At 39.5% G+C, this 13,456-nt stretch overlaps 3 protein-coding genes across 3 annotated transcripts; all 3 read left to right on the forward strand.

Annotated features, from left to right (window-relative positions):
• On the forward strand, positions 1-1,728 carry LOC139351421 (uncharacterized). The gene is made up of 5 exons (XM_070993298.1): positions 1-55; positions 187-888; positions 1,216-1,344; positions 1,427-1,467; positions 1,609-1,728. The coding sequence occupies exons 1-5, from the start codon at positions 1-3 to the stop codon at positions 1,726-1,728; spliced, it is 1,047 nt and encodes a 348-aa protein (XP_070849399.1).
• Positions 1,729-3,955: 2,227 nt separating this feature from the next.
• LOC139351817 (V-set and immunoglobulin domain-containing protein 1-like) lies at positions 3,956-5,472 on the forward strand. Its single transcript, XM_070993820.1, has 5 exons — positions 3,956-4,013; positions 4,157-4,855; positions 4,979-5,101; positions 5,184-5,227; positions 5,353-5,472. Exons 1-5 carry the CDS (start codon positions 3,956-3,958, stop codon positions 5,470-5,472), a joined length of 1,044 nt encoding a protein of 347 aa, XP_070849921.1.
• A 4,203-nt stretch (positions 5,473-9,675) lies between these two features.
• LOC139351404 (uncharacterized) lies at positions 9,676-11,180 on the forward strand. The gene is made up of 5 exons (XM_070993279.1): positions 9,676-9,747; positions 9,891-10,595; positions 10,701-10,817; positions 10,900-10,943; positions 11,055-11,180. The coding sequence occupies exons 1-5, from the start codon at positions 9,693-9,695 to the stop codon at positions 11,178-11,180; spliced, it is 1,047 nt and encodes a 348-aa protein (XP_070849380.1). The 5' UTR covers positions 9,676-9,692.
• The last annotated feature ends 2,276 nt before the right edge of the window (positions 11,181-13,456 follow it).

The raw sequence follows: 13,456 nt of genomic DNA on the forward strand, positions 1-13,456 counted from the left end.
ATGACATCTCTGAAATTTGCTTTATATCTGTCCTGTCTTTGCTTGTGGAGAAAAGGTAAGTTTGGTCATTTGTGAATGTATTTGTATCCTTACATATGTGCTGTCATCGTTAACATAATTTGTGCTCACTGATGAATTTCTATCGTTGCATTAATTTTGCTCTTTATTTGTCTCCTTTCTAATCAGCTCTGACAACTAATCACAAACTGTCATTTGTGCATCAGGAAAGTGGTTTTAAATCAGCTAATGTTGGGGACAGTGTGACATTACGGTGTTTCTTTGAAGGCGACATCACAACAATGTTTTTCTGGTATAAGCAAACTCTGGGACAGAAACCACGACTCATCTCTACCTTCTATAGACATGAAAAAAATGGCACTTTGACTAATGAATTCATGAATCCACGCTTCACACTGGAAACTACGCATGGTAAAAATCACTTGACAATCTCAAATTTGCAAATTTCAGACTCAGCTATGTATTACTGCATTAGTTGCAATGCATACAAGTTTGAATTTGCGGGGCGCACAACTGTCAGTGTAAAGGGTTCAGGTGTGAACATCCCAGCTTTGGTCCATCAGTCAGCATCTGAGACCATCCAGCCAGGAGACTCTGTGACTCTGAACTGTACAGTAGACACTGGGACCTGTGATGAAGAACACAGTGTTTACTGGTTCAAAAAGTCTGAAGAATCTCATCCAGGACTCATTTACACCCATGGAGGCAGGAGTGATCAGTGTGAGAGGAAACCCAACACACAAACACACACCTGTGTCTACAACTTGCCAGTGAAGAGCCTGAATCTGGCTCATGCTGGGACCTACTACTGCGCTGTTGTCTCATGTGGACACATAGTGTTTGGAAACGGGACCATGTTAGACGCTAAGGGTAAGTTCTCCAAAAAGTGATTCTGACTCCTCTCTCATTAGTTTTTAAACAGGCGTAGCCTGGCCAGCGTTGGGCTTGTCAGGATGATAACGATATTGATATTTGGTAGGTTAAAATCCAATATAGTGATCTATGGTAATTCTTTAAATCATAAACAATCTTGATACATATGATACTTATTTATTTTACCAAGATACATACTGAGCAGGACATTTTACAAAATCATCTTGTCTGTACTCTCAGGTGGACAAGCTCTAAGATAATGGGTGATTTATCTGCATAACTCTCCTAAATGCTTTGTAATGTCTGATGTTTGGCTATAAGCAGATGAGGTGAACTTTCCCCGCTCCCTCGTGTTCATCTTGAGTGGAGCGTTGGCACTCACCACTGTTGTGGTTGTTTTACTGGCTTCATCAGTGTGCAGGATGAAAAGAAGAAACAGCTGCCAATGTGCAGGTAACTGGTACTGCTTTTATCTGACCACTGTTTCACTGAACATGGCTTTTAAATAAAGAGCTTTTTCTATGTTTCCCAACAGACTCTCAAAGAGTTTCAGCTTCTGCCATAACAAATATTGAGGTGAATTTTATCTATTTACTGTTTAAAAACACTGTGAAACTTTGATTCTGACATATTTAATACAAAATAAATCAGTTACTTTGTGGGTTTCGTTATATACATACTGTGTTGTGATTCATTCGTATATTTTTTTGTTACTAGGGTAACCAAGATGCAGACAACCTCCATTACGCTGCTTTGAGGGATTTGAGAACCAACAGATCAAAAAGACAGAGAGACAACAGCAAGAATGAATGTGTGTATTCCACTGTTAGGCAGTAGAGCTGCATATATTTCATCTGTCCATTGGTTGTGTTTAATGTCGAATTTCATTCACACCTGTGAAAGTGAAGTGATGTCAATTGTAAAATAGAAACAATTTCATCAGCATGATCCATACGCATACTGTATAATGAATGTAGAGCCTCTTCAAGCAGTTAACTACTTGAACAAGGTTTTGCAGTGACAGTACAGCTGTATGGTGTGTTTTTTATGTGCTTATATTGCTACAAACCCACTGATGTAAGAATCATAAACTTGCCTTGTGGTTTGCAATGAAACTTTGCTTTGCTGAGTATATATGAAGATAAATTCATATTTACGAGCCCCTAGTCTGTGTCATTTCAATTAGAATGCCTTCACATTTTTACTTGGTTTTCTACCGAAGAAACTACTATCAGTTTAATTCTTTAAGTAGGTCGGTAGGCCGACCGGTAGTCCTCCTTTATGGCCTCCCCGAACTCCTCCCAGACCCGAGATTTTGCTTCTACAACCGCCCGAGCTGCCGTGCGCTTGGCCTTCCGGTACCCGTCAGCTGCCTGCCAAATAATTACCTAATAATAATTACCAAATTATTGTCATTATTATTATTTAAAAGACCAGATTAAATGATGTTTGACGGAACATAATGCAAAGACATTTTGAACTCTTTTTTAAATCATTGTTTTAAAATCCATTGTTTTCAACCAGATGCAGAATCTGCATCACAAAACATTTCACAAGAAACCGTTAAGGTTGATGATTGGTTTGGAAACGGAATGCATAGATTTAAGGTATATATTATTTATTTGGTATTTCCATCATGTCAGCAGGTACAAAGAAAATACAACATACCTCGATCATGTCTTTTAAATATCTACAGGTGCTAAACTTTGTTCAGCAAAATAACCAACCATATATTAATTCCCCAAACCAGTCTTCTATAGAATTGTTACTTTTACGATATCCTAACAATAAAAGATGTATATCAAATACATATGAGAAACTGTCTCATTTTCCATATACAGCAACTATGGAACGCCTGTGTTACATTGCAGCAGGATTTGGACTCAATGGAAGACAAGCAGACAGGGAGCAAGGGTAAAATACGAATTTGTTGATTGGACAGAAGATTCCCAGTATGCAGGTAACTAGTAGCTGGGGAATCCTGGGAATAGCTGGTGAGGCACAAAGTACTGAGGTGGAGAACAGTCCAGAGATATGCTGGAGCACACAGAACGCAGGTGGTGAGAGGACTTACGTTGAGGGCATGGGGTGATGGAGGCACAGGTGAAACTAGGTTGTGACGGTTGTAGACTGGAGCAGCATTGGCGCAAAAGAACTCACCGAGCAAAAAGGAAAAGACACAGGAAATCAGGCACTGGTAATTGACAAGAGAGAAACAAAACTAAATATACACTTATACTTGCAGGTAGCACTAGTAAACAGCCAACTATACCACTAAGCAGTGGAAACAATCTGGCAACGAGTCCTGTGCAGTCCACAGTCTTTTTGCTGTGCTTGAAAGTGATGACTCCCAGCAGTGTTGGAGCCAGCTCCCAAGCCACCTGGAGAACCACACCCAGCCTCTGCCAAAAAAAAAACACCAGACACAAGAACACACTACTTTTCCAAACCACCACAACCTGAAATCAGCTTGGCAAGACAACCTAAGTAGGTACCATCTGGTCTCCAGTTACTCTGTAGAGCCTCAGGTCTCAAATGACACCTCACTTGACCAATCATGATCTGGCACATGAAGGCTAGCAAGCAGTGACCAATATTAATAATAATGATGATAATAATAATAATAATATGCCATTATTGGGGCTGTATCCAAATCAAGATGTTCACTCGACTCTGAGTCAGCACTTCAGGCAGATGCATCCGTTCAGTCTATTGCTGTAAAATTTTTCACTGTTTTAAAATATATCATCATTACGATGCTTTGTTTTGACTGGTTGTTAAATAATTATACCTGCATATTACTGCCATCAGCCATACATAATGATGGTCAGTCTGAGATGAAGATACTGAGAGGAAGAGCATTGTTTTCTTCATATAGGCTATCTTTCACCTAGTGAATCATGTCAAGACCCAAACTTAACACGATAGGTAGCAACGAACATGTGATCTTGTTTCCTCAGTAGGAAATGCAGTGTCACGTCAGGCTGGCCAATCAAACACTGTCTTGTCTCTGAAGAGTGGAGAAAGTATGAAGATTGTTTTCATTCAGCACAAGAAACTGAACATGATGACTTCTCCAAAGTTTGTCTTATATCTGACATGTTTTTTCTTGGGGAAAACGGGTGAGTTGTTGTTTCTGTGGCTCCAGTGTTGATCTTTTAATGTATGATAACTCCTCATACTAGTATTTCTAATGTGAGGATTATGCTGAATTCTGTCACTGAAGAGTAACTGTGCATTTCATTTGTCTCTGATTTCACATCAGCTCAGACAACTTTGCCCTCGTCGCTTCATCGAGAGAGCGATTTTGTATCAGCTAAAACTGGGGACAACTTGACTTTGCGATGTTTCTATGAAAGGCATATTCCAGTAAGGCTGTACTGGTATAAAAAATCTCTGGGACAGAAGCCAAGGCTAATCTCTACCTTCCACATGTTAGATAAAAATGGCACTTTTCATGGTGAATTCAAGAACAATCCACGCTTCACATTAGTTTCTGAAAATGGCAACAATCACTTGACAATCACAGATCTGCGCATTTCAGACTCAGCCACTTACAACTGCATAAGCTGCTTTCTATACACGTTAAACATTTCGGAGAGCGCTACTGTCAGTGTAAAGGCTTCAGATGTGACTATTCCAACATTGGTCCATCAGTCAGCATCTGAGACCATCCAGCCAGGAGGCTCCATGACTCTGAACTGTACAGTAGACACTGGGACCTGTGATGGAGAACACAGTGTTTACTGGTTCAAAAGGTCTGAAGAATCTCATCCAGGACTCATTTACACTCATGGAGGCAGGAGTGATCAGTGCGAGAGGAAACCCAACACACAAACACACACCTGTGTCTACAACTTGACAATGATGAGCCTGAATCTGTCTCATGCTGGGACCTACTACTGTGCTGTTGCCTCATGTGGACATATACTGTTTGGAAATGGGACCGAGCTGGACCTTGAAGGTAAGCAACTTTTCTGGCAGAGATTGTGTCATCTAATTAATTAATTATTAGTCCCTAATCAAAATGAGCACAAGCACAGAGATAAAAGCTAAGAGTTCTGTTCTGATGTGTGTCTCTCTATAGATAAGGTGGATGTTCTTGTCTTGGTGTTTTTCTTGATCTCAGCTTTGACCTTTAGCACCATCCTGTTGGTTTTAGTGACTCTCTCAGTGTACAAGAACAAAAGAAACCATTTCCAGTCCCCAGGTATAGTAACTAACAGTGCATCTGCTCGTGTTCACTGAAAATGGCTTTGAATAAAAGAGCTCCTTTTGTGTTTCACAACCAGAGTGCCAAGCAAGATTTTCAGCTCCCTCCACAGCAAATGTTGAGGTAGGAATTTTCTCTTTTATTTATCTGGCAAACCTCCATTCAAGCACATTTTTTATTGCACAACACTGAATTGCTTTTTGGACATTGTCTTAATTGTTGTCATTATTGACATTTTTTGTGGACAGGAACACAGAGATACAGCCAACCTCCATTACGCTGCTTTAAATGTTAAACCGCCCAAAGGATCGAGAAGACAGCGGAATAGCACCAACAGTGAATGTGTGTATGCCAGTGTAAAGAACTAGAACTGGACTTTTAAAGTAAGGCTGCATTTTTTACTATTCTGTTGAACTCAAATGTAGATTTAAATGCAGATGTTGAGATAAATATCACTTTCTATCTTCTTTTTGGACATCAGTCAAAAGAAACAATATTTCTAAGCTGATGTTTAAGGTTCACATTTAGGGCCCTCTGCTCTGTTGCGGTTGCCTTTGTGCTTTCAAGCATGATGCCCCCTTATTGTTACTTTGTTGTTTTACAAATTAGTTATTGGAAATCTTTTGGTTAATTTGGTGACTTTTGAATAAATTCTCATTGTGATCAAATGAGTGCATTCAGAAGGTTCACTGATGCTATACATGAGTGCTTTTTTTGTCATTATAGGTCAATGTGAATAGCAGTTATTGTTTGGGTCTGCATCGATGCATTTGTAAGTGAAACAGATAATCAAAAATCCCTGTGACATTTTATATCCACAAACAACTTTGACCAAATCATTAAGAAAGCCATTAAATAATCAGTTCTGCCCACTGCCTCATCTTCTTTAGATGATGATGGCAGAAAATGGTGTCGGCTTCCTGTGCTCACAGTCAAAATTAATCAATTCTTAGCGGGGTATGTTGGTGGAATGATGAATAAAGAAATAATGCACATGTACTGTACACATGAGCATGAGTGTCACCATACACATTCAAGATGCTGCTTTTACGCTACTCTCCTGACAGAGCTGGCAATGATGAAGCTCAAAGAAACATTGTCATGTGCCAGCACAGGCAAGAAAGAAGAAGACTGCAAGCTAGTTTAACAGAAGACTCTTCATATGATGTTCTTGTATGACCCTCACATAACCCATGATGTACTGTATGTAACACAATGGAAAACCACTCGACTTCTGTTTCCTCCTTGTATAGTCTTGTTGACCACTGTTTCTCACCTTATCCACCTCAGATGGTTTCATGACCGTCAAACTGATTACAGACACCTATTGTGTTCTTGTTCCTTCACCAACAGATTCTTATCTGTGTGCCTGAACCCATAATAAGCCATAATAAAACTCTCATGACCAATCTTGCTTCAATGATCTTCAATGATTTCAGATTTCTACCACACTAGCAACCAGCTTTGAAATTGTTTTTTTAGGGAAAAAAATGCACGTTTCTGTTAAACCACAAGCGTACACAGTGCAGTTTGGTAGTTTCTGCGCAGCTACACTTGCTTCAGCAATACTGAGGCTGATACTGACTGTAGCTGCTGTGGTGCGCTTCTCTCCCTATACGCAGCTGATGTAGACCACAGGCAAAGACAGTATAACTGACATTTTATTAAGAGCTTTTTTGCACTACGTTGCAATAAGGATGTAATCTATAGATAAAAAAAAAAAAAACTTCACTATGATTACATGGTAAAACACAATGTTTTCTGCAAACCTTTCTCGAGTAAACATGTTAATGTCACTTTGCATTGGCCTATAATAATTAGAATGATCGTGATCATTGCATAAAAGATGAACAAATAAATACATAATCTTTCTATAAATATGCTAAGACTATCAACCCATTGGAAGAGTAACCCACACCTTATTAAACACCACCATATAAAGGCTGTCACCATATGTACAATGACTTTGGTGTTGCTGGAAGATATTTCTAATGCTGAACTTTTTAAGAGGGGGGTTTAAGACCCAAATGCAGTACCACCAGAACACGAATATAGCTTGTACCACTTTATTCTTAGACTTGGCAGAAACAGATAAGCAGCAACAAGGTCAATGTTTCTTGAAATGTTTGGTGAACCAAACACTAAAGAATCACAGGCAGGCAAAGATCCAGGAAGTGCAAACATCGCATTTCTGAGTCTCTTTCAGTGTTTGATGAAGCGCACACCAAACAATCACAGGCAAACAAAGATCCAAGGAATGAAGGGCAAGACTCGTGGTCAGAAGCAGAAGACTATGGTAGTTAACAGAGAATAGGAGAAGAGATGAAGTCCAAAACCGGCTGGTTCAGCAACACGGATTAGTTAAAAGGTGAATGTTGGAGAGTCTTGCATGAGAGCAGAGAACAGTGTGAGTGAGTGTGGGAGAGCAGCTTAAATACTAGACTGATTAGGAATGAATCTCAGGTGTGTGATCAGGTGAGTGGGCAGGTGGGCGTGGCTTGCAGGGGAGTGAGAGTGGAAAAGTACTGACTGAGCCTATGTTCACACGTAGCAGGGTATTTTGGAAAACGGATTTTTTGGCCCCTCCCTTTTCAGAAATAACATTGTGCACACAACAGAGTTTTCAAAAATGACGTTTACATGAACCTGCATCATAACTATGCCAAACCTATGTGCGCAAGTGTAAACATAGGTCGCTCACATGATGTTAAAACGCCGTTTAACCCTTTTTACACGCCAACAAATAACCGGCATTTTCAGAAATCTCCACTTTGGCCAGAGTTTTTTCTGCGAAAAAAGACTTTGCGAGGGCAAACCGCATGAAAACATATGTGTTTTCCCTAAGTGCAAACGTAGCCTGAGATGAAGGAAAATGGTAGCAGGTAAGAGATTCAATATACTGTGACAAATTTAGGTAAGGTCCAGCTGCAGTAGCAATCTAATGCATCTTAATGTGATGCAGCAACTCATTTTGGGTGTTTCATTAAGTATTTGATGGATATAGTTCTTTTAGTGTAGCCTACAGCTTTTTTCACTTTATGATTCCCTGGGTGTCACTTGCTATTCCTTCAGTTCCATAGCAAGGTTATCGCTAGATTTAAAAAAAAAAAAATTGTGACTGTAGGACACAATCAGTGAGGACACATGCATGTGTCAGGGAAGACTGTGGCCGTGGTTATGGCACAATTACACCAGCTTCTCTCCCCCAAAGATCAACCTGTTCACTGGAGGCGCTTGGATCTTTGCAACTAGAACTGTTTTAAATGATTTTGTTTATGATTTTGTGCATTTGTATTTTCTCCGCATCATTGTAAATGAGGGTTGCACTCAATGATTCCTCCAAAAAGATTCAAATTGGGCTACCAAGTTCTGTCTGGACAGGATCATCTGTGTCTTCTAATTCATACTAATGGCAGTCTGGCCCAGAAGAGAAACCAATGCACGCAATGAGCAGAGAGAGTGCTGGGGTCCTCCCTCTTCCTCCAGCAGTTCACACACTATTGCTGTGTGCAGTAATGCGCTTCTTGACTCAAATCTGGTGACGTTCAACACTTCAACACAATGCTACTTCCTGCCATTCAACCTGTTTTGTTTTGTTTTCAGTGCCAATTCAATTTTTTTTCAATTCAATTTTATTTGTATAGCGCCAAATCACAACAGAAGTTGTCTCAGGACACTTTCCATATAGAGCTGGTACAGACCAAGCTCTTTTATCTACAAAGAAACCAACACCAAAAGCCAGAACTTAGGCTTACAAATACTACACGTTTTCTTGTGTCAATTTGATCAATCATTCTTTCAAGTTAAAATGTGGCCCTTTAAATGCAAACCAGGCAATTGGAGGTGTGTTTGAAGCCATTTATAGTAAACTGTGAGGATGGTCAGAAGGCTCCTGCATGTGCACACAATTTCAGGCTCTATGCATTTGGTGTAACAGGAGCAAAGGTGTTCTGAGATCCAGAAGTTATGCATGCCAAAATGTTTTGTTGCTCTTTTTACAATGAACACAGGCAGAAATGAAGAAATGAAGCATTCAGTCCTCTCAGACTTGTTAACCTTAACACTCATACTTTTTCATTGTCCTCTATTTCTTGGCAGTGGCATTTGTGGTTTTCTGCATGATGCAAGAATACTTCCCCACAAGCATATCTCTTAAGCCGAAGACCATGTAAACAGTTAAAAACAGCATGTATTTAATTATATCAACTCTAAGATGATATAGATGACCTTATTGCAAGTTTATGTCTAATAGTTATTCATGTAGTTACATTTTTTTTTTTTTGTTTTTGTTAACTTCTGCTGCCGTCCAGTACAATGGAGGTAAATGGAACTGAATGACTGATTACGACACTCAAAGCATCAAACAAACAATTTAACTTTCCTGATTTTAAATCTAATGCCAAGATAGGCTGTTACGTACTTCATTCAGTATAGCTCTCACCAATGTGAACCATTTCCAAGAAATCTGACATTACATGCGGCAGTAAACATGTGATGACACCTAAGTAGGACACAGCGTCACTTCAAACACAGTCTTGTCTCTAAGGAGAGGCAAAACGGTCGATGGTCACACAGCAGCGTGAACACGATGGCATCTCCAGTGTTTGTCTTCTATCTCACATATCTGTTCTTGGGGAGCATGGGTGAGTTGTGATTTTCTCAAACTTGTATGTTTTAGTGTATAATATCTTCTAATAGATTTGTTTCTGGAATTTCTAATGTACCGATTACAGTAAATTCTGTCACACTTAAACCTACATATGCTTTGTCTCTTATTTCACTTCAGCTCACATGAATGAACTGAAATTCTCCTCATCTGTTCATCAGCAAGGTTTTGTATCAGTTAAAACTGGGGACAACTTGACTTTGCGATGTTTCTATAACAGCAATATTGCTGCAAGGTATTACTGGTATAAACAAACTCTGGGACAAAAACCAAAGCTCATCTCTACCTTCTATATATATGATAAAAATGTTACGTTTTATGGTAAATTCAAGAACAATCCACGCTTCACACTGCAGACTGACAATAGTAAAAATCACTTGATAATCACAAATGTGCACATTTCAGACTCAGCTACTTATCATTGCATAAATTGGTATTTGTACAAGTTGCAAATTTCAGACAGCATTTTTGTCAGTGTAAAGGGTTCAGGTGTGAACGTCCCAGCTTTGGTCCATCAGTCAGCATCTGAGACCATCCAGCCAGGACGCTCTGTGACTCTGAACTGTACAGTACACACTGGGACCTGTGATGAAGAACACAGTGTTTACTGGTTCAAGAAGTCTGAAGAATCTCATCCAGGACTCATTTACACTCATGGAGGACAGAATGATCAATGTGAGAGGAAAACCAACACACAAACACACACCTGTGTCTACAACTTGCCAATGAAGAGCCTGAATCTGTCTCATGCTGGGACCTACTACTGCGCTGTTGCCTCATGTGGACACATACTGTTTGGAAACGGGACCAAGCTGGACTTTGAAGGTAAGGAACTTTTCTGGCAGAGGTTGGTGGATCTGATAAACACACGTAGTTCGTAGCACTTGGTAGTTCCTGAACAAGCTGTTTCTGATGTTTGTCTCTCTGCAGATGAGGGTGACTGGGCACATTTCTGGAAAGGAGCTTTGGCATTCACCACCGTCCTAGTTGTTTTATTGGCTTTCTCAGTGGGCATGATGAATAAGAGAGATGGCTGCCAATCCTCAGGTAACTGGTACGGTTTGTGTCTGACAGGTTTTACTCACTGAACATGACTTTTGATATATAACTTTTTCTGTTTCACAACCAGAGTCTCAAGCAGGATGTTCAGCTCCCTCCACAGCAAATGCAGAGGTGACTATAAATTAACTGCTTGATTACCATCCAAACTGAACAACACATTGTTTCCTGGATATTGTTTTAATTTCTGTGAGGAACAAAATAATTACAAAATATATATTTTGCTCCCATTGTTGCCAAAATGCTGACATCCTCTATTACGCTGCTTTAAGTGTCAACCTACACAAGAGATCAAGAAGCCAGAGGGATCGAACATGGAGTGAGTGTGTGTACTACAGCATAAAGCAGTAAAACTGGACTTATTACATTTGTACTTTTCTACTGCATTTTGAGGTGCAGTATCGATTTAGACTCTTTTTGGCATGCGGCCCTAATTAAATAGCTCTACTAAACCATGTGTCTTAAATTACAAGGTTATTTCTAGTACTTGTTATTTTTGCAAACAGTATATTTTGAAGCTTATATTCATTGTTGCAGTGGAACCCACTTGTGCTTTTAGGATGAAGATTGTTTCATATTTTTTGTGTTTGTTTTTTGAAAGAAAGTCTTCTTATGTGTGAATTTTATGTCATTCATGATTAAATAAACATTATCAAAATTTTGAAGACTTTGCATTTAAAAAACTATGTGTGCGTGCGTATTCAATCCAGAAGTGACTCAGACTTTTCCACACAAATACCACATTTCTCACAGTGACCTCAACCAGCCCAAAGTGAGTGAGTGAGTGAGTGAGTGAGTGGTGAAACTGAATTGTTCTGATGCCAAAGTAAAATAGCACTGGGAGGTTCATTTATTGACCAAAAATCTGAGGCTCCACTATGAAACATGTCTACCCTCAGGGAAACATCACATACTTGAATCTAGGCTGATATTGAACTTGAAGTCAAATGTATCTGTGGCCATAAAACCAGACCAATTCACTGTAGCGTTAGCTCACACTTAGGGATGCATGCTATATTGCTATAACGCTTATGCCTAGTCCACACGTACAAAGGATATTTATTAAAACCCACACAGGCACTGTTTTGAAAAATTCATGCCAATGCATGCCAAACCGACAGACGGTGACATAATCCAAACCCCAAAGCCATCTTGCCCAATCAGAGGCCTGAATAAAAAGCTATTACCAGTAGGCTACCTGCAACTAGAGGTCCAATCCTACTATGGTTGTATCACATTTGTGTTCTTTTGTCCTGTGGTTGTAGTAGATTATAATATTGGCTACACCATCATTGTATTTTGCTAATTGCTCATCCTAATTGCATCTGCTAACTGCAAAATCGTCTTTACATTCTGCTAACTGTTGCATGCCATTGCTGCCATGGTCATGGTGTGAACCAGGTATCACCCAGGATCTGTCATGACACTATGTCACCCACACTCACTTGCAGTCTATCATGACCCATGTTACCCAGACACAGATTTGGTCTTAATGAACCCATCATCTGTTTACACCTTCTGCTCGTATCCCAGTACCACTGCAATCACAGCATTCCAAGTTAAGAGAATGCATTGTTTTCTGCAGTTTGGCATCGTTTTAATCCTGTCCTGTAGCCATGCCTGATCAAGCTTTAAAAAAAAAAAAAAAAAAAAAAAAAAAAAAAAAAAATTATGATGCTGGGGTTTGTATAAAGCAACCATGTTTCTTTTCATCTGGAGAATATGAATTGTAGGGGACATTGATTTGTATAACAAGTTATTTTATTGGTCAGCCCTTCTGCTGACCACTAGCCATTGCTGGCTAAAGCCTATTCATTACAAGTAGGGCATTGTTTCCCTAAGATATTTCAGGTCACCAACCTGAGCCATTGGCACAGGCAGCTGGTGCTGAGACAGATTGCACTGAAGATAATACACGAAGAGCCCTAAAAAAAGCTTTATCAATCGTTGATATTGTGACTTGATCATACTACCAACTCTATGAACACAAAGAGACTACATTGCAATATATGACTGCAATAAAGGACAGTGAAGTACTGTCACAGTTCTTATTATTTCAGTGTTTTTGCTCAAACATTCTAGTATTCACTCAAGAAATTTAGCCACCTGTACTTGTGTGGTTATAATACATTGATACATGCATGACAGCACCACAAAGAATGGTGCTTTTCATTACATGCTGGTGATACAAACATGCGAGCAACCTAACTGTTTAATTTAGAACCTGTTGTCCTCAACCGCAAGTGATGCAGGCTGTTTATGGGATATACCTGCAGCTTCGGGGAGATGGAGGAACCAGCACTTAACAGGTCAGTTTTAGGAAATCAAACTTAGTTTACACAGGATGTAACATTTAAGTGTAAAAAAGCACGCACTAACATTCTTTCCATCCTGAAAATGATCCTTAACTGACTTGACATCCCACCATAGATAGTGAGCCAGATACCTGCTGACTGTGACCCCTGATTTTTATAAACAAATGATTGTGTAGCTAACTTAGTGCACTCAAGTGAAAGTCGACCACACCCACACCCGCTGAAGAGATGAACGATTCATTTCCTGGCAGGTGGAAACTGCTAAAGATTTTATGATGTAAGTCATGACATCAACATATTTCATCAAGATAA

The sequence above is a fragment of the Chaetodon trifascialis genome, chromosome 23 (assembly GCF_039877785.1).
Source record: "Chaetodon trifascialis isolate fChaTrf1 chromosome 23, fChaTrf1.hap1, whole genome shotgun sequence".
Classification (NCBI taxonomy): domain Eukaryota; kingdom Metazoa; phylum Chordata; class Actinopteri; order Chaetodontiformes; family Chaetodontidae; genus Chaetodon; species Chaetodon trifascialis.